We start from the raw sequence: 26,361 nt of genomic DNA, 5'->3' as shown, positions 1-26,361 counted from the left end.
AGAGAAAAGATGGGGAGCATAGGAAGCCCTGACAATAAATTTATATGTTTGAAATAATTATTGGGAAGGCTATCAAGCTGAGTTATGGTGACCCCCTAGCGTTTTCAAGGCCACCAATCAGGCAATCCTGGGCTATCCAAGTGAGTGTCAAAGCAACCCAGGTGGCTTAAATTTTTGCTGTCAAGTAGCAGGCTGCAAAATACAGAGGTCCCCAAGGCGGTTTTTCAAACACCTCTCCATCTGCAAGAGATAATTAGCACACCAGTTGTCTAAAAGGGGCAAGGATTCTTTTTATTTCCACATAGAAAAGAAAAACCCCATTCCTCTTGGTATTTCCTTACTTTCATGACAAACTCTACAAAGCCTTACCAGGTGAAAGCTAAGCCTTACGGCACATAAAAATGGCCAAAAGCATAGGCAAAGCTCCAAATTAATTGACAGTTAATGCACATAAATTGTTCTTCCCACATCGCTGCCATACTGAGCAAACTTTCTTTTTCTAGTGAAACAAAATGTCAACACAACGCAGCGTGATTTTATGATTGTAAATTCCTTTCAACTACAAGATTTAATGCAGATCTCAGGACCTCTGGAGTGAAAAGGCTTTAACACTTTTGATAATTACAGTTAAAATACAGCACGAGAACAATACACTAGAATGGTTTCTGAGCAGGAGGACTGAAACTGACAAAGGGGTTACCTTGTAGGGCCAGGACTAGAGAGACCTGATTTGAAATGAGGCTTCCCATATAACCCTGGGTTCAGTCACTATCCTTCTGGCAAGTTTACCTCACAGGCTTCAAATCAAATCAAATTTATTTAATACAGCACGACGGCCAGATAAAACAGATAGGAAAAAACACTGGGAACTGATACAAAATTTTAAAATACTTAAAATTGCATGATTAATAGGTACATTAAAAATTGCATAATCAAATTCCACTAAAACACTTTTAACTGAGCTTGAGTTATCTTTCCCGAATGCTAAGCACATGAGCGCAAAATTTGGCAACCTGCTTAATAATACGGACCTTACTATTTCACAGGAGAAATCTAACTTTTCCTTTGTTAGAGCTAATAGAGGAATCCCTGAGTAATGGGAGGATGAATTTATTTCTTGCAGAGTTGAAGGTTGTTGTTGTTAGGTGCGAAGTTGTGTCCGACCCATCACGACCCCATGGACAATGATCCTCCAGGCCTTCCTGTCCTCTACCATTCCCCGGAGTCCATTTAAGTTCGCACCGACTGCTTCAGTGACTCCATCCAGCCACCTCATTCTCTGTCATCCTCTTCTTCTTTTGCCCTCAATCGCTCCCAGCATTAGGCTCCTCTCCAGGGAGTCCTTCCTTCTCATGAGGTGGCCAAGGTATTTCAGTTTCATCTTCAGGATCTGGCCTTCTAAGGAGCAGGCAGGGCTGATCTCCTCTAGGACTGACCAGTTTGTTCGCCTTGCAGTCCAAGGGACTCGCAAGAGTCTTCTCCAGCACCAGAGTTCAAAAGCCTCAATTCTTTGACACTCGGCCTGAAGGTAGGGCACCTTAACAGGATGTGCCAGATTGACTCTATCTCCCCAGAATTACAGGGCTAGAGTCTTTCAGCTACTAGGGTTTTCCCACCCGCCCACCAGCATGGCTACTTCACAGGCTTATCGCCAAGACAAATGGGGGGGCATGGTGGGCACTCGGGGAGACATGCCATCCTGAGCTGCATGGAGAAAATGCAGACAATAATCTAATAAATAAAGAATACATAAGTATAACTGTCTTTCTGCAGCTGTAATTCATGAATGGAAGATTGACTCTTCTAAGGCAACAACAAAAATCATGATGAATGAAATGCAAGCTGCCAACAAGCGGGAACAAACAGAACAGTACCTAATTGTCGTAATACAAAGATGACAGTGAGAGAACACACAGACCAGACTGGCCAAGGATTCGGGTGTTTTCTGCAGGGGGGGGCATCATCTGGGCATGGAATTGGAGTCACTGTGGGTAGGCAGGTAATTGTGAATTTCCTGCATTCTGCAGGGCAGGGGTCTAGGTTCCTTCCAACTCTTATGATTCTAGTAAATTATTTTGCATCATCAGAAAGAATGTTCCCACTGCATGCCTTTAACAATGTATGTTATCAGTACAGATAACCATTGTTCTTGATACGCCTGTGCTCATCACTTTATGACCATTGCATTAATGTTTGGTTGTAGTATTTGTGTATGGTTTGTTGACACAGTGTAGTTGGTCTACATTTGGTGGTTTATTCATCCACTGTGCGCCCCTGAATTTTTCTACATTTTATATAAGATAACAGCTGTGTGATTACTGTATGCTCGGAAACAGAAAATTACAAATATTCATACATACAGAGGACTGGTTAATGCAAATGAAATGAAATGAAAGAATTTGCAGAAATGGCTAAGCTCACGTCATTGATTAGGGAAAAAAATCAACAACTTCTTTTATGACTAACTGGAAACCTCACAGACTTCTGGCAGTACAGACATAAAAATGATTTGATGACTTGTGGCTTTAGAAATTAAATAGGATAACTGTTGAAATCATTTCAAAGTTAGAAGAATATAAATGATCAGCTTGAATTAATAAGGAAGGATTTAGAGTATGACCAACCGGAAACTCAAAAACGTACTTTAATGAGATTGATATATCTGTTCTTTGTTTCTCTTCCCCCCCCTTTAAATTTCCCCCCTATTTTTATCCCTTTTATCTGTATTGAAACAGCTAATAAAATTATCATTCATTTTATCCCTGTGATTTAGCTGAAGCTGTGACAGAGTGATTGCCCCAAGGTCACCCAGTGGGTTTCATGGCTGAGTGGGGATTTGACCCTAAGGGGCTCTACTGTCTGCTCCATGGCTACAGAAATGGACTTGTACTCTTACAATTAAGAAACGGTTCATGTGTGCCATTGGGGATCTGCAGATTAGAAGTCCACCAGATTAGAAGTCCACACTCCTAACCACTACACCAAGCTGTCTCTCTGGTTCCCACCCGTTCAGTATTACGAACAATAATGTTGATAACAAATATAGAGAGCAGTTGAGGAGCAGGAGAAAAGTTAAGCAGTTCCGTCTCGGAGGAGGGTTGCCGGGTTCCCCCTTGCCACCGGCAGGAGATGATGGGTGGGGTAGGGTTGCCAGATACAGTTTAGGAAACTCCTGGATATTTGGGGGTTGTGCCTGAGGAGAACAGGGACTTCAGTGGGCTGAAGTGCCACAAAATCCACCCTCCCAAGCAGCCATTTTCTCCAGGGGAACTGATATCTTTAGACTGGAGATGAGGGGCAATTCCAGGGAGTGCCCAGGTATCACCTGGAGGCTAGCATCCCTAAATTGGAGGCAGGGCTCCAGGTAGATCAAGATGCAGGATGTAGGGGGGAAAGTCTGAAGGTGGGAGATCACCAATAGATCTTCAACACATGGGTGGTGCTGAAATGCGGGGATTTCATGTCATGGAAGGCCATGAAAAAAATTCTAATTATTGTTATTCTGCTTCCATTATGAATGATTTTAGCTTGTGCACTGCTTCAAGGAGATCAAGCAATTTACAGACAGAGAAAAAATGGGGCAGGTCATGTCATATCTGACACAATGAGTGCGTTAATGAAATTATGTATAAAGTGGAGCCTTTGTGACCCTTGGGTTATATTTACTATATCCATATAAAGAGCAATATCCAGCTCCATTTAAATATGTTAAAGAACTACTGATTTCCATGAGAGAGCTACACATATACTTAGCTTTCCTTCTGTAATTAATAATGCTTAAAATTGCCTAGCTTTGGATGGACTGTATTCAAAAAAGGGGGGTGGGCTTTGTTATGTGGGCTCCTGACCCATTTGAGCACTCTAAAAAGATAGCCAACCCTCCTTTTTCTTATAATTACAGTGCCTGCAACAAAAGTAACCCAACAGTTTCAATAGAAAGCTTTTCATAATCATTTAGCACCTAAAAAAGAACTAAATGCTTAAAGGAGAGACAAAACAAGAGAGAAAATGAACAAAACACACACACTCACACACACACACAAACAAACACAGATACCTAATGATGCAGGAGAATCAAATGATTCAGAAGTAACACCCCAAATAAACTTCATCGGATTTGTATTTTTCAAAGAATTCCATCAAGTGCAGTTGATAGGCAGCCTTTGCCATAAAATTGTCTCCAGAATAAGTATAATGCAAAGGGACAATCCAGTTTTTCACCTTTGCACAGCGATGCACGTACGAAGCTCTGGGAGGATTGAGTGTGCATGCACATATCACAGGTGCACAAACCCCATCTGGCACATAAGCAGTTGCACGCAAAATTAGGCTCCAAAGCTCTTAGATCAAGTGATAGAATGTAGCATCAAGGAAGGGTTTCCTTTTACTTCTTCCCCAGAATAAATTTTTGTGTGCAAACATTTAAAGAATGCAAATAATATCAGAAGCACCTCACTGTTCATGCCTATCAATCCTATTTTTAGGTGACAGACCTGATAAACCTCCAAGCAGAAATACCCCAACCTAGAGTCAAGAATTTTGGTGCCTATAATGGTTAATTTTTTAACCATTATATTTAGCAATTACATTTTCCACCAAAGTGTCATTCCATCATGTTCCTCCTCCTCCTCCTCCTCGAAAGAAACAGAAAAGCTCAAATATCAACGTTTGAATTTGGGGACCAATAAATACTTCCCGTACCTTAAGTAAGTTGTTCTTCCACTTGCTCGAATAGACCAGCACATCAGATCTAAAGTTAGTACTTATTGCTTGAGTAAAGGATGGTTTTCCAGCTTTCTGTTTCGAATTTAGGAGGGAAAGAGCAATTTTTGTCGGCAAGCCGAGCGGGTTGGGATTGTTGGAGCTAATGGACCAAGAAGAATACATTGAACTCTTTTGGTCGCTTTGTAACAGATGGACAGGCTTCCTTTTTAATAGGTAACACCACGTGAAGTTTGTCGTCGTCTTTAGGCTCGGGAAAGACAACCGCTGTATATCGCTGGCGTTTACCATGGACAAGGCAGCTCCGGATTTTGCTTGATACTGAATACCGGGTTGCCGACTCTCACTATCCATGCTGGGCGATTTCCTTTCTTGACTGTTCTCTAGGGCCTTTAGGAAGGAAGCCTGAGTGTTTAACAGAGTAGGTTCGAGTGGCTTTCTGGCCATACCCCCTACATTTTCGGAGGTTGGCAAGTTTACATGTTCCGCGGGCTCTTTTCTGAACAACGACATCCCAGCACATTCGGACAACGGCAGCCCGTCGGACAAATTATTGACTACGCTGCTTTTGCTATGAGGTAAGACTTCCTGCTCGGACGAGAAACTCTCAAGGGGCTCCGTGGTACAGATCTGGCGCACCAAGACCGGCTTCTTCTGCTTGTGAGTTTCACCGGCTTTCCCGTCCAACGGATGGAGCGACGGAACGCCTGAGGCGCTAGCAGCTCCGCTTTCGTCTTTAACTCGCTTCTGGTGTTTCTCCATGGCAATGTCCAAACTATTGGCTGGGGAGAGCATGCGCTTACTGGAGGCTGTGGCCTCCGGTTGAGGGGAAAGTCCACTGACCGGCACTTTCTGGATAATATTTAAGGGCCCCGATGGAGTGGAATTTTTGCCTCCCGTCTCGGGAAGCAAATTTTCAAACAAAGGTCCCGGTTGTGAGCTTGGGGAGCCCCTCAGAAGATCGTTGTGGGACTTTGGCAGCTGACTTTGACCTTTGAGTGTTGGCACCAAAGCGGGATTTGTTTTTCTGAGAGACTGGCTGGCCTGGTCCTGCGTCACGAGGATCTGAGGAAGGGGCGACACCGTAGAGAAGCCGTAGGATGGGATATTGCTGTGGATGCGGACAGGTACAACAAACGGTGCCACCGGATACATACGACCACCGCCATGATCAGGAATGGGCTGCAAGTGGGACGGGCCATATGGCTTGGATGTTTTGTTGTTGTGTTTCATGTGCGTTTCTAACGAAACCCCAGACGGCTCTTTGCCCACGGGATACTGCTGACCTATGCACACTGCTTTAACTTGAAGCTGGTATTTGGGGAAAAAGCAATCGTCCGGCATGCTATGCTGACCAGGAAACACATTCATGCTTTTCTGAGTTCCAAGTGCTGGCCCTTTAAAGGAGGTCTGTGAATACTGAGTGGATGAAGGTTGGGGAACATGATGCTGTAAACCAGGCCCTACAGCCTGTTCGTTGGAAGGCAGGTTAAAAGAGAGGCTGCTTTTTACTGAGGGTAGCTCACACAAAGGTTTGGCATACATCTGGGGGGGTTTTGAACTCAAAGGAAACTCCTCTGATTTCCCCGAGCTCTGCGACCTCTGAAAGGACGTGGTGGAAATCTCTGTTGCAGGGGTGGTTTGAAAGGAAGTGCTTGACGCAATTTCGGGCTGGTTTTTTTCCGGGGCGATATTTAAAGAGATCTGTCTTACAAGGGGGCCCCTCCTCCTTTCCAACAGAGGGACATGGCCAACAGTACCGCTGCCGGGAGACAACTTGGGAGCAGATGTCTCTGTAAATGAGGCGGGTCTGGGTGGAGACATGCTTCCACAGTCAAAGGACTTGCTTCTATAATCCACAACCTCCATGGACGGCTGGGTGCAGTTAATTTGTTCGGAAGCCGCCCGTCGCATTTCTCTGTAATGAGGCACACTAAGTGTATTGGAGCTGTTAGGAATTGCAAGGAATTCCAGGGATTTATTTGAAGGTTCAGCTTTGGAAGCACTCTCGTTCTTAGAGGTATCATCTTTGTCGAAAGAAGCGGAGAAGCTAGATGCGCGTGACAGGCTGCTCTCCCGACTTAAACTTCGAGACAGCGTGGAGTCAAAGCTAGACTCGGCGGACGAGTGCTCGATTTCAGCCAAGCGAATCCGTTTCTTCTTCGGCGGAAGTTTCTCCGTGGGGAGCTTGGACAGGCTTTCACTGCGCTGGGGCCAATTAAATTTCTCAGTCTTCTCCAGATCGCTGCATTGGCTTTCGTGATCTCGATCGGGTTCCTCCGTGACCAGTATTTCAGGGACCTGGATGTTATGTTGGCGGACAAGCCTCAGTGACGATAACGGCGCATTCCGCTCATTGGGAGCAATCGGATGTTCAGGAAGCGGAACTCTGGAAACTTCCAACACCTGATGACCGTGGGAGGCACGCAGGGGGGAACGCCTCCCCTCTTGAACGATGATGGTATTCAGAGAGTGGAGCCTCACGGCCGGATTGCCATCCGGAAAGGAAACAGGGGGAACTGTATCGAAAGAGTCTGATTTTTCAAATGAACTAGGCCTGCTTAAGGAATTTGTGTGCTGTATCACTGAAATGCCGGCTCCTTGCCTTTTCAGTTCTGTTTTTTCTTGCGTGGCTGCAACAGTCTGCTTTTCACCACGCAGTGGCACCTTGGCCTCCGTGGCCTGTTCTTTGCCACAAGCCTCCGGCTCGTTTGGAGACACTTTTTGAAGTGAAATGCTGTGTGAGCCTAGGACGGTGGCAACGTGCTGAGAGACGCTGACGGTATTTCCTGGCTTGTTCTGACTTCCAGACTCCACGTTTTTTGTCAAACTGCTATTATCATTCGTCTGTGGCTCGTCATCATCATCACCAACGCTTTTCATTTTCCTCCTCTTCCTTATTTGAGACGTCTGCTCCCAGATACCAGTGGAAGTTGCCACACGATAGTGAAGGATTTGGGGCTGGGTACTGTTGGAGACAGTCTTATGTTCAGAGTCCCGTGTAGCTGCCTTGGTTTTTGGTCCATGCAACTCTGAACAATAAAACTTTTTGTGGTTCTCAAAGTTTTCCAGTTTTCTGTATCTGTTTCTGCACGTTTCACACTCAAACATCGTCCCTCTGCCTTGATGTGACTTCTTTGTTTTATCGACAGTTGATCCTTGTACAAATGATTTGCTTCTTGCCATTACAAACTCACTAGCCGTGCTGCAGCCATAGCTTTCATCTACAGATCGTGCTGGTCCAAAGCCATGGCCTTCAGTTACCAAAGAATCTTCTATTGCTGTCTGTCTAACAAGAGTTCGGGGATGCCCACCTTGGAGCTGGGGAGCAGTAGGTCCTGGCACAAAGACATCATCATACAAGGAACCAATTTTATCATCGAAAGACTGACTTCCACGAAGGGGATGAGGGGGAGGGATTACATTGGTAGGTACAGCTGAATAACTGGTAGTAGGCATCGAATTACTTCGGGTTATAGGTAAACAGTCAAGGGTTGGTACAGAGAGAAGAAATACTTGCTTTGATTTTTCAGTTGGTGTAAAAGGAGACTTTGGTATATCAGAGCTGGAACTTGTTCTTCTACCCATTGGTTTTAGGTCAAACTGGAAAGAGTCTTTAAAAATGTAGGATTTTGGGGAGTCGATGCTGCCTCTCCTTGACAGCGATGTTCTCCGTGGCTTCACGCTGTCCAACTGTTTGTCATCCACCACCGCCTGGTTATCAGAGATTAACTTTGAAATGCGTTCTTCAAGGGTTTTTGTGGCCAAGGGGGGTTTCATTTGGCCAGAGGAAAGCAAGTTCTTGTCAGGGCAAACGGTCTGCACAACAGACGCCACTGTGGTGCTCAGCCGTGGCACGCAAGGTAGACTTTTACTGAGGTCTTTTTCAGAAGTGGGCAGTCCCTTCATAAATGGAGTGGGAGGACTCATGGTTTGATCTGCACTTTCCGAACGGGAGAAGTATCCTGAATCAGTGCTGCCTAAACTTCGAGGGCTCAAGAGACACTTTCCTTGCTGATCTTGGGAACAGTCGGTGGCCTGCTGCCTCTGTAACTGAGCGTGGACTATGGTCCCCACAGGGCCGCCATGTTGTTCCTCAGAAACGCTCGTCTCCGTTTTCTGATGCTGCACAATATCAGACTCCTTTACCAAGTCTGTGTGCACCACACTTGGTTTCACATTTGAGGCTTTCAAGTCTCCTTGTCGTGCCGTACAAGCTGCCGAGGTGGGGTCTGCTACTTTGGGGCTATCGGACCGTAAAGGAGAAACATTGACGGGGTGAACAATGACTTTAGGCAAAGAGGTCCTTGCTTGTGTAAACGAATCTTGCATTGACGAGTCACCCATATATTCCGGATTGCTTAGCGAAACAGTGCTGCTGCCTCTGGGCGACGATTCAGAATTGGACAGGATTTTCATGACGTGTGCATGTTCCAGTTCTAAGGATCCTGGGTCCTCCTGCCTCTCGTCGGCAGTGCCGTCATCCTCGCTGTCGCCGCTTTCTTCCACATCGGAATGGATGCTAAGTGCTTTATCCGACTCGTGGGAGAGAAACAAACCACTAGAATCTGGCTGGAGGACAAGCCCTAGTTTGATAGCATGGGCATGAGACTTTTTGTGCTTATACAGATTGCTTTTGGTCTTAAACGAAAACCCACAGGTCTCGCAGGGGTACGGCCGTTCTCCGGTGTGGGAGCGGATGTGCTTTAGGAGAACGCTGGGTTTGGCACACGCCCTGTTGCAATACTCGCAGACGTACTTCCCCAGTTTTTTAGGCTTCTGGTCTTTCAGAAGGTTACATATTTGTTCTACGCCGTGGTTGACAACCGAAACTATTTGGGCTGAATTGTACAAGGGGGCTATAGGTAACTGTGTGGCAGAGCTGGAGGGGTGGACAGATAAAGGAGAAGGCGACTTTGCTACTAGTGGGTTTTGAGAAAAAACCTGAGTAACCGTAGAAGCTGGGGGACTGATTATAGAAGAGGTTACTGCTATGCTGTATATATGCTGGAGTTTGAGATTTTCCTGATTCTGCAGCTGCGTCAACGAGTTAGTAAAACCGGGGCACGCTGTAATCGGTTGATGCCCAGCTTTAGAAAGAACTTGTTCTTGTGAGTGAGCAACTGAGTGTGTCTGTGCTTGTTCACTCTTCCCTGATGTCGCTACATGCACGGCCTGCGAGGTGCAAGGGTAATATTGAGATCCAGCTACAAATTCTTGCTGTGGCAAAGCAGCGTGACTTTGGACACTCGGAGTATTGGATGGGAGATCAGAAGAGGCGCTTACAGTTTTATTTGGTTTCAGTTTTTCTATTTGCATCCTGCGAGAAGGGCACTCTTGGGCTAAGGTGTTCAGCTCGGGCTCCATAGCTTTCAGTAAGACATCAAACGCAGTGTTTGCAAAGGAGGACGAATTACTACAATCAACGAAAGGAATACATTCATTATTGTCAACCTTGGGTATCGTTGACAAAGAGCTAGGGAGACTCTTCTTGACTGGTAAACTGAGTTGCGATGAACTGTAGTCTTCTACTGGCCATTTATTCAAGTCCAAGGATTGAGGTAACCGGCACAGCCTGGTGTGAGCCGAAGTCTCCGATCTGGATGTTTTAACAGCTACCTCACTGCTAAGTGTCCCTTCGTTTTGTTTGCTTTGTTTCCCATTTTGCGCTGCCGGACTACGCTCTTCTTTTAACAGTTCTGAAGTATTGGGAAGGGTATTAGAAGATGACAAAAGGTCTTCTTTTTTCTCCTTAGGTTTTACGCGAGACGGGGTCCTCAGAGGTGATTTTGGTATTTTCGTCAGATGATTCTCAGTTACGATCTTCTTACGCTTCACACCTTTCACTGTTTCTGTGCTCCCTCTTGCAGCGGCCTCGGAGATTTCTGCCCAAAGAAAAAGATGAAAAGTTACTTGGTGGCCACGCAGAGATGACAGCCATCATCCATACAGCACTTTTAATAGAGCACTTTTAATAAGAAAAAATGTTGTAGATCTCTGGATGCGAAAAGTTATTTCATGGCCAGAAGAAACACACTTGCATCAGCAAAAGGCTGCTTGGACCAGAGGGAAGCTCCACCAATAGTAGAACCAACCGAATGTCATTCATTTTGCTTTTAGGTAGGTAGTCCCCAATGTGGTGCCCATGGAGGGAATGGAACCCACCAATACCTTCTTGGCACCCATGCTTGGTAGGTTACCAAGATTAGGAATGTTTGGAAGGAATCTGGAGGCAATATGCCAAAGGATTGTGCTACTTGCTAGGTTGACAACATATCTTAGATTATCCAATCTTAAATTTTAACCTTATTGTTATTTATGATCCTTAGGATTTTCTTGTTTTATTCCTTTGCAAGTTTTAATTTATTTTGTCTGTTCTGGTCAAGTACTGTAATAAATCTTCTCATCCTCTTGGCCCACCTAGTGTTTTTAGAAAGTAGGTGGGACCAGGGAAGGCTCTTACCCAGCAGGGCTTCTCATTGGCCACTGAACATCTGACTGGCTATGTAGATTGGAATAACATTGTTACAATGGTGGCTGCTATCACAGTTTTATTCCCTCTATATGAGATCGCCGCAAGTCATCTGTGACTTGATGGCAACCCACACCCTTTCCCAGGGTATTTTTTAAATTACCCCTATTCTTCCCTGCAATTGGGCTTCCTCTATGTAAATGGCTCTGTTGAGTGGGCAGCTCTTTTGTGGCTGGGCCCACCTCTTTAGGCCAGAATTCCAAAGGTGCCCACAGGCTCAAACCGGGTTGGGGAGCCCTGGTTAAGGAACATAATGACATCTGTCACTTGAAGTGTCAACTGAGCCTAACATAGTGTGACATGACATTTCTGAATTTTATTTGAATTTGGAAAATTTGCGTTCAAGTCGCCTCCTCCTCTCATTGGTATGTACGCTTGAAATGTATATATTGGAATATACACTGAATTGTATATTGTTGATACATGTTCTTCTATTTTTTCATACTTTCATTCACTACTGCTTGATGAACCAATGGTCTGGTTAACGGAATTAGAGACGAATACGATTCACTGAAAATGTTTGCAGCTCTACAGCATTCCCTAATGAATCGTGTAATTATAAGGATAAAATTGGTAGGAAAACTGGAAGCTCAGGGCACAGTTTATTTGAAAAGCATATGAATGCTGAAAGTGAGGAGGCACAAAATATTATTACACCTTGATTCCTATAATGTTTTGAATCCAGGGATAAGCTTCCTGAGAAATCTATGAAAATTTTAAATTGCCCACAGAGATTATTTAGACCAAAAACGACATGTATCTGAAAGTCACCAGCTCCTGGCTTGCTTTCACCATCTGGAATTGTTGACTTTACAGATACTTTCTAGTGGATCTCCCTGTTCTCAGACTTTGGCACTGGGTGTTGAACCTTCTTCAATGGTTGTGTTTCGGAGTGAAAAATTCAATGACCGAAGGGTTTTGCAGTCTATCAACCTAGTTTCTGTTAATAGTACATTTTTATTAGTAGGTTGCATGACTGTTTGATGCAAATGGAATTAGGGTTGGAATTAGGGTTCCAGCCCGAAGCAGCCAGTGCCACAGCTTGGGGGGGGGCCCGTGCTGCAGGTGCCGACTGGCGTACCGCCACCGGCGCTGCCCCTATCTCCTGCACTGCGGATCTGGCTGCTTCATGCTGGAATGGCTGCTTTGGCGGCCGAAGCGCCCAACCTTAAATGGAATATTCGGACAACGGTGAGGATGCTAGACGGATTTTTACAGCACCTTGAGTTTGGGAGCAGGGGAAGTAAATATGTCGGTTTTCCACTTCTATTCTCTAGGACTTGTGCCTCACTAAATGAAACCCTTCTCTGGAGAAATTTAATACACTGAGTCAAGCAAGGAATCAACACCGTCGTGTTTTTATCACCATATTTAAGACAGAATTGTCAGAACTGCTTTAGAAAAGGAAATGCTCCCGTTTTTAAAGAGCACACATTATATCTGTTTTCTCTCCCATTGTCAAAACAATCCCAGCTCTGCTGAGTCTGGCGCAGACAAACTGGTTTACTGTGTCGATTTTTGCCGTGATCGATGGAAAGCATATGCGCTTACAAATGCTGAGCTTCCCTCAATAGTCATCAACCGGAATTAACTTCTTGATTGAGATAAGAAGAGCCAAAATCTTAAGCTGGGATCTAAAACAGGGGTAGTCAACCTGTGGTCCTCCAGATGTCCATGGACTACAATTCCCATGAACCCCTGCCAGCAAATGCAGGGGCTCATGGGAATTGTTGTCCATGGACATCTGGAGGACCACAGGTTGACTACCCCTGATCTAAAACACTGTGCTATAGAGTAGTGGTTTTGTTTTGTGTGTGTGCATTAGATGGGGAAAAGAATGGGACACTGGATGTCTATGAAAATTTCTTCAGTCTAAGACAGCCATGGATACTAAGAGGGCTTGGTGACAGTGGTTGCACAGCCCACAATTCATACGCCATGGAGGAACCATATTCAACCTGCTCTGGGACAGCTACACTGGCTCCCAGCTGAATTCCAGATTCGCTTGAAGGTGCTGGCATTGACCTTTAAGGACATATGTAGTCAGGGCCTGGCGTATCTGAGGGATTGCTTGACTCACTATGCCCCCCAAAGGACACTGAGATTATCTACCTTGAACAAACTAGTGATCTCTGGCCCAGGAGAAGTATGTCTGGCCTCAACCATGGCCGAAAAGCCTGGACACTGTTGTGGATCTGAAAGAGATGGGTTTATCGGACTTCTACTGCGGAAGACAGCCCAAGGACCAACTGTGCGGGGGGAGTGGACTGTTTCTGCCAGCTCAGTTTGCGGCTGGCTTCTTTAAGCTAATGCCAGGAGCTGCTGTGCCATAGGAAGCAATCTGCCATCAATGGCACAGGAGAAGAAGGAAGAAGAAGAAGAAGAAGAAGAAGAAGAAGAAGAAGAAGAAGAAGAAGAGTTGGTTCTTATATGCCGCTTTTCTCTACCCAAAGGAAGCTCAAAGCAGTTTACAGTCGCTTTCCTTTCCTCTCCCTACAACAGACACTCTGTGAGGTGGGTGAGGCTGAGAGAGCCCTGATATCACTGCTCGGTCAGAACAGTTTTATCAGTGCCATGGCGAGCCCAAGGTCACCCAGCTGGCTGCATGTGGGGGAGCACAGAATCAAACCTGGCTCGCCAGATTGTAAGTCCGTACTCCTAACTACTACACCAAACTGGCAGATCCTGGGGCCAACTTCTCCGGCAGCAAAGTTTAAACCATGCTGCAGAAGAAGCCATCCCAGCTAGGTCTGCATGGCCAGAATAGACCTCCCCATGATAGGTGGATCATGGTGCTACTATCTCCTGCAACGCAGTTTAAATTGTGCTGCAAGAGGAGCCATCCCAGTCAGGTCTTCATGGCCAGAAGAGACCTCCCCACGACAAGTGGATCATGGGGGTACCCTCTTCTACAACACAGTTTAAACTGCGCTGCAAGAGAAACCATCCCAGCCAGGAACTTTGTATGGTGGGGAAAGACCTCCTGCAGTATGCAGATCCTAGGGCCAGCTTTGCCTGCAGTGCTATTTAAACCATGTTGCAAGAGAAGCCAAGCCAGCCCCAGGACTGAACTGGCCTTTTTATCAGTATTTTTCATATAGAGTTTATTGGAGTTGAGAAAATTCAGCATTTCTGAAAAATCCCAGATTGGAATATCATACTGGGATTTTCCAGAAACGTTCAAACTTTTTCAGATCCAATCGACCAGAACAAAAAAATAAGAATTATAAAAAAATTGCACACCCTCCGTTACTATATGCTGATTTAACACAAGAGCAAGGACTCAGCCAGCTCAAAGATTTCAGAATTTTCTTCCTTTTATAGCCAGTTCACCAAAAATTGATGTCACTTGGCAAGTTCCTCAACAGGCCATCTTCAGAGAAAAATGGTCTGTTGAGGAATCTCCAGCTATTCACAATCACAGGTCCTTGCCAAAAAAATTCACTAGATCAACTATCTGAACTATCCTACTCTGCTATTCTCATTAGTATTTTAAGAGTATTTAAAAACAGACAGATCCTATGGAGTGCAAAAGCGGACCTATTCTGATGGAGCAAGTCAACAGCAAGCATGCTTTGTGCTTGTTGCAATGCATTTTGTACTCAGATGTTTTGTATTTGATGGGATGCATTTGGTGTTTAGTACTTAAAGCACTAAATAGAAGAAGTAGAGGGCCGCGAGGAAGTGTGAAATTGTTTCAATTTCTGCAGTTGCAACAGTGTTCTTTTTATATTATGAAAGTACAAGCAAAATATGATATTTTATGGACCTGTAAAATCAGAAGGTCCTTGTTTGTATCATGACAGCATGCTGACTTTACAGGGTTGTAGAAGGAGCTTTTTACCTTTCTGTGGATCTTCAGTTTCATTAAGTTCTTTTTGTGCTTCTTCAATTTTGTCTGTGAAAAACAATAAGACATATCAGGATTCGAAGCAAAATGAAATTTTGAAAACAAATATTTCTGTCACTCCCTGATGGACAATGTGGAGTATGAGCACGTCAACCTACAATCGCCTAAAATGTAACGCTAACTCGGTGGAGAATCAACCTATGATGATAGTTTAGGGCAAACGCTACTATTAGCATCGGAATACAATACAATCAAATATAAAAGCCATAAACCAAACAGAATCCATTAGCCAAACCATTATAGGCTTTAATTTTGCCTACAATATTCACTTATAAAACAAGCTTAGTAAATGTCTCCAGGAAGATGCTCAGACCACCCCATAAATCCAGGATGCTGTAGTTCTGTGTTACACGATAGCTACTAAGAATGTATTTGCACTGGAACATGGAAGGAATTAAGAGGCACTTCCAGATGATGTTAAAAATTGCAGTGTGACAGAGAGAGATGGTTTTTAAAAGCATGCGGTATTGAAACAGAGTTTAGGACTTCTTTTATTGATTCTTTGACAGACATTTGGGATTAAAAGCTTCAAAATCTTTGCCCTAAAATTGAGTTGCCCCCAATGCAGAGTCTTCAAGTCTGGGTCTTGCAGGGGGGAAAAGGCATCCTTTGGGCAACAATTGTTTTTATTAGTGGGACAAAAGCTCACGGCTTCCTTTGTACATCCCCTAAAGTTTAAATGAACGCAGGGTTTAAATTAGTGCTTCTTTTCTTCAAACAAAATGGAAGGGAGGGGAGAACCAATTTTTAACAACTCATTACAAAATCATAAGCTTGGGAAAAGAACACATTAAAAACGTATTACAGTTGCAAGAGCAATATTAAGCTTTCTGTATACTCTGTCCCAAAAGCTCAGATTTAAAAAAACAACTCAAACTCTATTTCAGTGTGGAATTCGAAACACCCTTAACGGCCTGGTTTTCTTTGGAAGCTACCTCGAATGACAAAAATCATCTTCCAGCCTTCCACTCAGCTTGTCTTGATTTCAGCTTGTCTTGATTTCCGTTTTGTTTGTCTGTCTTTCAAACCAGCCCTCTGTTCTAACATTTAATTCCGTCCATTCTAAACTAACGTTTTGCTCTAGCATTCCTTGAATGGACCTCTTAGCCTGAGTCTTAAATGCATTTACTCAGAAGTAGCCACCTTATAGAGCCTCTTGTGGCGCAGAGTGGTAAGGCAGCAGACATGCAGTCTGAAAGCTCTGCCCATGAGGCTGGGAGTTCAATCCCAGCAGCTGACTCAAGGTTGACTCAGCCTTCCATCCTTCCGAGGTCGGTAAAATGAATACCCAGCTTGCTGGGGGGTAAACGGTAATGACTGGGGAAGGCACTGGCAAACCACCCCGTATTGAGTCTGCCAAGAAAACGCTAGAGGGCGTCACCCCAAGGGTCAGACATGACCCGGTGCTTGCACAGGGGATACCTTTACCTTTAGCCTCCTTATGTTAAATCTGTTGCTTGAACAGACTGCAATCTCAGGGTTGAATCCAGGCTACATCAACCACTCATAGAATGGTCGATGCAATTTCCACTGATTCCCATTTCCAATGGCAGACCCTCGGGGTCCTCAGGGTTGGTTAGTCCCTTCCAGCCACCAGTAGGATAGGAGAGGGTTAGAGTTGTCAGGTTTAGGTTGAGAAACTCCTAGAGATTTGGGGATGGAGCCTGGGGAGGCCAGGTACAATGTGTGATACAATGCCATGGAGTCCACCCTCCAAAACATCCATTTTCCTCCAGGGAACTAAACTCTGTATTCTGGAGATGGGGTGTAATTTTGGGGGATCTCCAGGTCCCATCATTTAATAATGGGCTGGCAATAGGACATGGCCTGTTGTGCACAAAGTAAAACGTATGTCAACAGTGTAAAGGTGTTGGGGTTGGTGGTAGTGTTTCATAGGTTCTGTGTCTTCTTTGTTGCTGTTGTGTAAAATTTTCAATAATAGCTATTGATTAGATCTAAGATCCAGCAGAAATCCAGAGCCTCTTGTGGCACACAGTGGTAAGGCAGCAGATATGCAGTCTGAAGCTCTGCCAATGACGCTGGGAGTTCAATCCCAGCAGCCGGCTCAAGGTTGACTCAGCCTTCCATCCTTCCGAGGTCAGTAAAATGAGTACTCAGCTTGCTGGGGGGTAAACGGTAATGACTGGGGAAGGCACTGGCAAATCACCCCATATTGAGTCTGCCATGAAAATGCTAGAGGGCGTCACCCCAAGGGTCAGACATGACTCGGTGCTTGCACAGGGGATACCTTTAGCTTTACCTCCAGCAAGCATTTTGTGCCAATACAGATGATAACATAGTTGGTGAACTATGGAAATTATGAAGAAGAGTTGGTTCTTATATGCCGCTTTTCTCTACCTGAAGGAGTCTCAAAGCAGCTTACAATCGCCTTCCCTTTCCTCTCCCCACAACAGACACCCTGTGAGGTAGGTGAGGCTGAGAGAAACCTGATATTACTGAAGGAGAGTTGGTTCTTATATGCTGCTTTTTTCTACCTGAAGAAGTCTCAAAGCAGCTTACAACAATTGACTTCCCTTTCCTCTCCCCACAACAGATGCACCGTGAGGGAGGTGAGGCTGAAAGAGCCCTGATATTACTGTTCGGTCAGAACAGCTTTATCATGGCTGTGATGAGCCCAAGGTCACTCTGCTGGCTGCATGTGGGGGAGCGGGGAATCAAACCCAGCTCACCAGATTAGAAATCAGTGCTCCTAATCACTACACCAAGCTGGGAGACTAGGGAGAAGCTGTATTATGAAGGCATCTTAACCTTTTTCTTCCCCCAGTTATTAGACAAATGTAAATCTCTGCAGTAGATTACTGTATATTTACTACCTAAGCAGAACTTCACTAGCACTGAAAGAATATGCTGCTTCATGTGTCTATGGTACAATAGCCTTCTAAGATTGCTCTACTTAGAAGTGTATTACTCTACTTAGGATTTCATTTCACTGTTAAACACACCATATTGTATGTTCAGTTAATAAGAAGTATTTACCAGTACAGTACAGAAAATAAGTGGCATCTCAGGTCAAGGACATCAGACAGTGAGCAAAGTGGAAATAGTGTTTTACTAGAATTCTTTTCCCGTCAATTCTTGCTCATGTTCAACAGCTATAATTGAGAAATTTGTCTGAGGCCCACTGTCAGGGCCAAGCATCATTTATCTAGGCTCAGTAAAAACTTGTAAACAACTCCACCTCTGCCCCATCCATCCCATCTATATAATCTCATGACTCAGAAAAGAAAATTTATTGCATTGTTGTAAACAGGCCATAACAGGCTTTCAGACTGGCTCAGGCCCTGGTAGACCAGGGGTCTCCAACTTTTTTGAGACTCTAAGCACTTTGGAAATACTGTCACAGCATCATGAGCATGGCCATAAAGCGGCTGCCGCAGGAGGCGGAGCCCAGCCTCTGCAGTTTCAGACTGGACTGCTGGAGAGACATTTAAAGACCCCACCAAACAGCTGATCCTCGGGATCCTCAGGATCAGCTGTTGGTGAAGTTTTTCTTAATCAGCTGAATCACGAATCAGCCAAATCCGGCTCAAATCAATTCAGGTTTCTCTGATTTGGCTCGTTTCAACTAATGGGATGTTTTATTTATTTATTTAAATTTATAATCAATTTATATATTGATATTGTTATATGTAAATGTTCTAAAAGCCAAAGAGCCAGTTTGGTATAGTGGTTAGGAGTGCAGACTTCTAATCTGGCATGCCGGGTTTGATTCTGCACTCCCCCCCCATGCAGCCAGCTGGGTGACCTTGGGCTCGCCACAGCACTGATAAAACTGTTCTGACCGAGCAGTGATATCAGGGCTCTCTCAGCCTCACCCACCCCACAGGGTGTCTGTTGTGGGGAGATGAAGGGAAGGCGACTGTAAACCGCTTTGAGCCTCCTTCGGGTAGGGAAAAGTGGCATATAAGAACCAATTCTTCTTCTTCTAAAATGTTTTATGTAAACCGCCCAGAGCCATAAGGAAGGGCGGTCTAAAAATCAAAATAAAATAAAATAAATAAAGGTGGAGTCAGAGTGGCGAGCAACATAGCTGCCACAACACAATTAACTAAGTTTATAAAATCTAAAAAATCTAAAATCAAGAGGTCTAGGGCCAGGACCCTAGGACCTTGGGTAGGGTGCGAGGTAAGGTGCAATTCAGCTTGGATAAACCCCATAATTCTCAGATCAGCACTGATCTCAGTATTTTTAGGCTTATCCGAGTCGAATTGCACAATTAGGAACAACTGTATCCAAATCAGGAAACTGCATTCTTCGGTTCAGTATTCCTGAGATCAGTGGCCAAAGAAAGAAAATCTAGAATCTGAAGGATAGTGAAAAGTACTGGGCTCTTTTGTCACACAAAAATAGCAGAGGCCACACTTCCAATATTAAATCAAATCTGGCCAATCCAAGGCTTCATACTACCTAGCAATTGCACATCCTGATGCAGCACACCAATGTTCTTTGTCGTTCCTAGGGCTGAAGTGCACATTTTCCCTAATAGTCTAGGTTCTAGAGTCAAACTATGAAACTCCCAGTTCAAATCCCAGCATTCTTGGCTGTATATATGCAATTCCCTTCTTTAGAAGTATGGATATCAAAACCAAAACGATCTCAGACACCCCATGCAGTTGTGGTTAAAAGACTGGATTAAAGTTTGAAACACCCAGATCTTACTCACTGGGTGAGAAAGGAATGACTTTCTTGAACTTGGTTCCAGGAGGCCAAAGCCTTTGACCCTTGGCCTCTGACTGTCTGGCTACTGGAAGGGGGCCGGTGATGATGCTACCCTGAGGTATGGGGTCTTGTTTGGTGTCCATTGACACTACATATGCTGATTTGAGTTCCTTGGAGAAACAAAGGTACAGAAATACAATAACTGGCTAATAAATATACTAAACTCAGGGGCTTTGGCATCCTGAAAACACTTAGTTCATTACTAAGCAAATGGGAGGCTGGAACTATTTATTTTCAGTTTCTATTTAAAGTCTATGTAAAATACCAAAAACTTTGTATTCCGCTATGATAAACTTTTGAAAAAGAATGCTTGCTTTGAATTAAAAGCAGGACTAATTCTGGTGGAACATAAATGTTGGGGACAGAATATGTTCTGAGATGCTAACATTTACACTGCTTTGGTGTAAACAGAAAAGACAGACAACTTCGGACTTGGTTATGTGCCTAACGGCGTAGATCTCAGGCCCCGCATAATGTGTAGTGTTCTTCAGAGGGGAACTAAGACATTAATGTTCTTCTCACTTTACACTAAGCAGCAGAATGACTGTCTGTGAAATCCAGCAGTGAAGGGTGTGTCGCCAGCCCATTTCACACATTTTGCCCAAACCTTTGGCAGCCCATGAAAATTAAAGCTGCTCTTTGAGTTGGTGATCCCCTCCCTATATCCCTCTGTGTTGTTCACTGTCTGACATTTCATCTGAGATAGATTAGTGGATATTTGTCGCTATTTTCTAAAGTGGAGATTCCCAACCAGGGGTCTGTGGCCTTTCCCCCCTTCTGTCTTAATGGACTTGGACACAAGCTAGGGAACCAGTCCCTTCCATTGCCCCCCCCCCTTGCCACCATAAATGAGTTCTCTCTAGGTTTCTGTGCCTGGGAGATGCCAGAGTCTGCATGCCTGCTCTGGTCTTAAACTGATCCTGTCTCTCCTCCTCCCCCAGTTCTCCTTGAGCCTGCCTATTAATGTGGGTGGTGATGTCACTTCCAGTGACATGTCACTTCTGTGGGGGCACGGCAAGGAGGCGTGGTCAGCTGACATCACATCCTGAGATTGATGGCATAGACCTGAGATTGATCCAACAGAAAAAAATGGCTTTCCAAACAGTGCACTATAATAAGATATTATAAAGTTTGAATCAAATGGAACCTTTAAGACCAACAAAGTTTTATTCAAGGTGCAAGCTTTCATGTACATGCACACTTCTGCAGACAATGAAATGGAAATCACCACGCTACATATATAAGGAGAGAGAAAATTAAAAGTAAATTAGTAAACAGCATCATAAAAATATCCCACAAATATACAGTTTAATGAAGATGTGCAACAGATTCCAGATCCTTGTTAGAATAACAAGCTGAGTTTATAAGGTTATCAGTCCTTTAAGCTCAAAAAGCACAGTAGAAGGAATACAAATGTCCAAATTAGTGATTGATGGCAGATACATTCGCAGAGACCTGTTGCTTGCATATTTTAAAAATTCAGACATATGGTACAGACTGTATACACAAAATTACAATTGAATAATGCCCACACAAATCAAGGCCTGTAAAATCTGTCACTCATTTTTACACGCTGGGCTACAAGTTTGACAAGAAGTGACAATAAATCCCCTGCATTATCCTGGCTTCCTACAAACGTATACTTTTGTCCTTATTTGTACACACAGCACGTTTGAGTCTGAAATGTAAACCCAAAATGACACTACAAAACAACAGTCTTCAAAATGTGAACTATTCCTTCCAAAATTCTCTATTTCCTTCCAGTGGCAGGGACAAGGAAAAACACGGAGGGGGAGGCAAAATAACTGAAAAAGCTTATATAGCTGAGGGGAAAAAAACTATACGGACTTTCACTTCCTGTATCTCTTATACACAGAACTTGTAAGAATGACACAAGGCAAAAAATCCTCTTGGAAACTGTAATTTCATCTAATGAATTAAGGCATTTACTTCTATTGTGAACTACAGTTAAGGTTTATTATAGCCAGAAGCAGAGAAAATAGAATTCTCCTGTTCTCGATGCATCGGTTTGTGAACTTGAGTGACCTCTACACAAAGGAACTAGTGGACTTCCTACGCAGAGGCAGATTTCGGAGGGCAAGCAAATTGAGTCACTCCTGGACCAACAGAATTTAGGAGGAAGAATTTAAATGTCCCGATTAAATTTTCACATGTAAACGTAAACCATGTTGGCACGGTGTAAATGTACTTAAACGGTGCCCAATTTCACCAGCATTTCTGGGAAAGCTTCAAACACCAAAGTTTACTTTGACCTCCCCCCTCCCGGAGGGAGATATAACACCAAGCATATGCAAACAATAATGGGAAATAATAATTGGACACATCATGCGATCCAACTTGCTAGAAAAATCATTAATGCTCAGCATGGTCAGCGGCAAAAGGAAACGTGGTCACCAAAGGATCCGCTGGCTCGACACAATCAAAGCTGATACAGGGATGACCAAGAATCAACTAAAAGAAGCGGTCATTGACAGGGGCGCAAGGCGAAGACTTTCCTATAGAATCGCCAAGGGTCGGACACGACTGAACGGATAACATCAATATATAATGGCAATCCTAGCAGTGGTAATCCATAGCAGTGGTAATTCTAACCAGGGCTTCTGCCCACCTCTCTGTTTGGATTATAAATCTGATTGCAAATTGAGAACAGCACACTACAAAAAATATTAATTTCTTTTATTTAACTTTTAAAAAGTTGACAAAAACTGGATCAGATTCTGGGTGCATGCATTGTCTTAGAAGGCTATCCCAATTTTCTTCCATTCATCTGGTATCATCTTCGCTTCATGTTTTTTAAAATAACAATGCACAAAGCATTGTTTTGATCCTCATAGGATATATGTGCACTGGCATGGGTGGCTCTCCAGATGGCCATGGACTACAATTACCCTGAGCCCCTGTCAATTGGCCATGCTAGCAGGGGCTCAGGGTAATTGTAGTCCATGGACATGTGGAGAGCCACAGTTTGGCCACCCATGGTGGGAAGGGTGGAGAGCTGTGGAGATAAGATGTAAACTAACATTTCTACAATTGCAAGGACTTGGACCTATGAAGCATAATTTTCCCCACCCCTGCTTTGGCAGTTCCACTGCCTTCTGCAGTCCAATCTCTGCAGGTCCTCTCGGTCCCAGGAACGGGTTTTCAGGGGACATTTGGGGCTGACTGCTGTGGAAGGGAAGAGGCAAGAAAATCTCACTTGGTGGGTGGAAGCCCTTGTGTGCCTAGAACAGGCTTTCTCAACCAGGCTTTCTTAAATTTGTTAAACATTTATCAGGGGATATGACCATATATGACCATGTCAATCTTCCCCCCCACTCCCAGATGACCAATGATGGGCCTGAAGTGGGTGGAAAGGGGAGGGGGCCCCAGATGGGCATGTACACAGCTCTGCTTCCCAACCACATTCTGGGGTTTCTCAAAGCCTGAAAAATGTTTCAGGGATTTCTCAACGGTAAAAAAAATTGAGAAAGGCTGGCCTAGAAAAACACTCATATCAATCCCGTCCAGTGCATCTCTCTATTCTTGCCATGCCCTATTCCATGTTCATTATGGGAACATATGGCTATGGGTCACATATATACTCTATGTGCCTGCTCTTACACTGCTCTGCCATAGTTGTCTCACTGAAGCATCCAAGAGAAGCAATTATTAATTTATTTTTTAAAAAATGTTTTGCTTGGTTGTTCCAGTTCCCCCAAGGGGGAAAGAAGGAAGTTTCATGGCTTGTTTATCTAATACTCCAGCATTGCTCATTTGGCCTGACGATCAACTCTAAGCATATCCGATTGTAAAATATCCATGCCTTTTAACACCGTCACCTGGAAACTGTAGGGAATTCTGAGCATGCACTGACAAGATGAATATTGCTAACCGCACGAAAGCAGCACATACGCTCCAAAACAGTTCATCTCCAAACGATGCATGGCTTGTCCCATGATGAGCTGGGGAGTATATATGATCTCAGTTGTGACCATGAGTCAACGCGCTGAATGCCGACACAGCGTAGATCCAAAACCACTGTACCACTTGCTCAGATGAAGAGGTTGACTCAACAGCAAACAAAGCACAGCTCATTTTTGCATTACTGCTTTGCAAACACTTAATCATCCCTTGATGTTAACTCTGTGGTATGCAATCTTTTTTCTGAACAATTATGGTCACATACCACTAGTAACCTAGGACCAACCCCATAGGCACAGCCAGGTTTTGAGCACCACTGGCATTATACAAGTGACTGTATAATGTGACAGGAGTGACAACATGTTCATGGTCAATATATCTGAGAGGAGATCTGATAACCATCTTCAAGTATTTAAAAGGCTGCCATATCGAGGATGGAGCAGAGTTGTTCTCTCTTGCCCCGGAGGGACGGACCAGAACCAATGAGATGAAATTAATTCAAAAGAAATTCCGGCAAAATATCAGGAAAAAGATCCTGACAGAGTGGTTTCTCAGTGGAACAGGTTTCCTCGGGTGGAGCTGGGTTCTCCATCTTTGGAAATTTTTAAACAGAGGCTAGATATTTATATTTTATTGTGAACCGCCGTGAGACCTTTTGGCGAACGGCGGTATATAAATCCAATTATAAATAAATAAAAATAAATAAAGATAGCCATCTGACAGAGAGGCTGATTCTGTGCAGGTTCAAGGGGGTGGCAGGTTACAGTGGATGAGCAATAGGGTTGTGAGTTCTCCCCTGTTTGCACATGGCTGGATTTTTTATCTGCTCCCTTCCAGTCAATGGAAATATGGAACACATTTTATTAAAATGCTCAATGCGCACAAATTAGGACAATCATACTTTACGTGTTGATTTCTAACACTATTTGTTCAAATGTATCTTTTTTTTTTTAATGATCATGCTTGCTTTAAATTACTTTGCCCTAGGATTCCACTTGTACATAGACAATTGGAGGGGGGGGGTTATTAAAATTAGTACAAAGCTGCAGTGAATTTGATTGAGCTGAAGAATGATCCAACTAACAGAACATGATAAATTTAACCAAACATCCTGATGTGCGTGTGTGTATGTGTGGGAGTTCTCCGCATCATCGCTGCTCAAATGGGAAAAAGGAATTTATAGCTGCGTATAAAAATAATCTAGAAAAGGTTTAATAACAGGAGGAAGAGATGTACTAAAATGTATGAGCCCTCCTTTTCTAGCATCTTTCTGGGTAGCTCAGTGTAGTTTTCACAGCTGCATTTAAATAATTAAACTAATAACTCTCATTTATGAAACCACAGCTACAGAATCACTGGTGACATTACGGCTTTCGTACAAGTGCATATGTTACTTGTAAAATGTGTAAACATTTGAAGCAATTCTTGTGAAACAAGTAGTGTGGTTGTTAGCGAAGCCCACAGCAGAACATGTGAAAAATGCTTCTACCAAAAGCTCGGCACATGCATGCTCTTAAGAAAAATAATGCGTTCATACACACACACTGACATTTTAAATCAGGGATAGGCAAACTGTGGCCCTCCAGATGTCCATGGACTACAATTCCCATGAGCCCCTGCCAGCAAATGCTGGCACATGCAGGCATGGGCTCATGGGAATTGTAGTCCATGAACATCTGGAGGGCCACAGTTTGCCTACCCCTGATTTAAATGATTCAGCTGAAGAACATTACAACTAAACAGACACCCTCTGTGATTAACGTGAATTTACGCTTATGTGACACAAGAGACGAATCAAATTATGATTCCGGCCATTCATAAAGACGGAAGGCCATCGTGGCTTCTGGATTCAAAAGCTCTCTCTGCCTCATTTCTGTACCAACCATGTCGAGATAGGTGAGCTACCTACCTGCACAGGTTATTGACAGCTAGTAGTGGCGAGTTGTTTATATATATATATATATATATATATATATATATATATATATATATATATATATTTGTATTTGTATTTGTATTTGTATTTTAATTTCAACCTTTGGGTTCCTGACTTATTTTCTCAGGTTGGGTTTTTGTTCCCTTTTTGCATAAGGGTTCCAGTGGTACAGCATCTGCCTGGTATGCAGAAGACTCCAGGTGATATGAACGATCTCTGCCCAAGCCCATGGAGACCCACAGCCACTCTGAGCAGAAAATACCACCCTTGATGGACCATGGCTTTGATTCTGTATAAGGCAGCTCCATGTGTTCATGTCTCTCTTTGCTTATATGCCTGAGATCTGAATATGTCATGTGTTGTAAATATACCTATACTAATGTCACCATTTTAAGTGGTGGTTGGGGCTGATTCAGTGAAAATACTGTATACCAAGCGGACATCTCTGATCTGGATGGCAGATCCCAAAAACAAAACAGGGTCTACCTTGGTCAGTATTTGGTTGGGAGATCTTCCGAGAAGTCCAGGGGCACTATGCAGAGGCAGGCAATGGCAAGCACCTCTGTTCATCTCTTATTCTGAAAATCCTCTGGATTTGCC

The 26,361-nt window shown here is 43.8% G+C and overlaps 1 protein-coding gene across 8 annotated transcripts in view; it reads right to left on the bottom strand.

Annotated features, from left to right (window-relative positions):
• Positions 1-26,361, bottom strand: part of HIVEP1 (HIVEP zinc finger 1) — a 102,597-nt gene that overhangs the window by 20,374 nt on the left and 55,862 nt on the right. For all 8 annotated transcript variants that reach the window (XM_077353207.1, XM_077353209.1, XM_077353210.1 and 5 more), the window contains 2 exons: positions 15,099-15,152; positions 4,702-10,607 (listed from right to left, as the gene is read on the bottom strand). In XM_077353207.1, coding sequence (XP_077209322.1) covers positions 4,702-10,607; positions 15,099-15,152 — 5,960 coding nt within the window. The remainder of the gene's footprint in view (positions 1-4,701; positions 10,608-15,098; positions 15,153-26,361) is intronic.

This window comes from Paroedura picta, chromosome 9 (genome assembly GCF_049243985.1).
Source record: "Paroedura picta isolate Pp20150507F chromosome 9, Ppicta_v3.0, whole genome shotgun sequence".
NCBI lineage: Eukaryota > Metazoa > Chordata > Lepidosauria > Squamata > Gekkonidae > Paroedura > Paroedura picta.
This window is presented reverse-complemented; position numbering and strand designations above follow the sequence as displayed.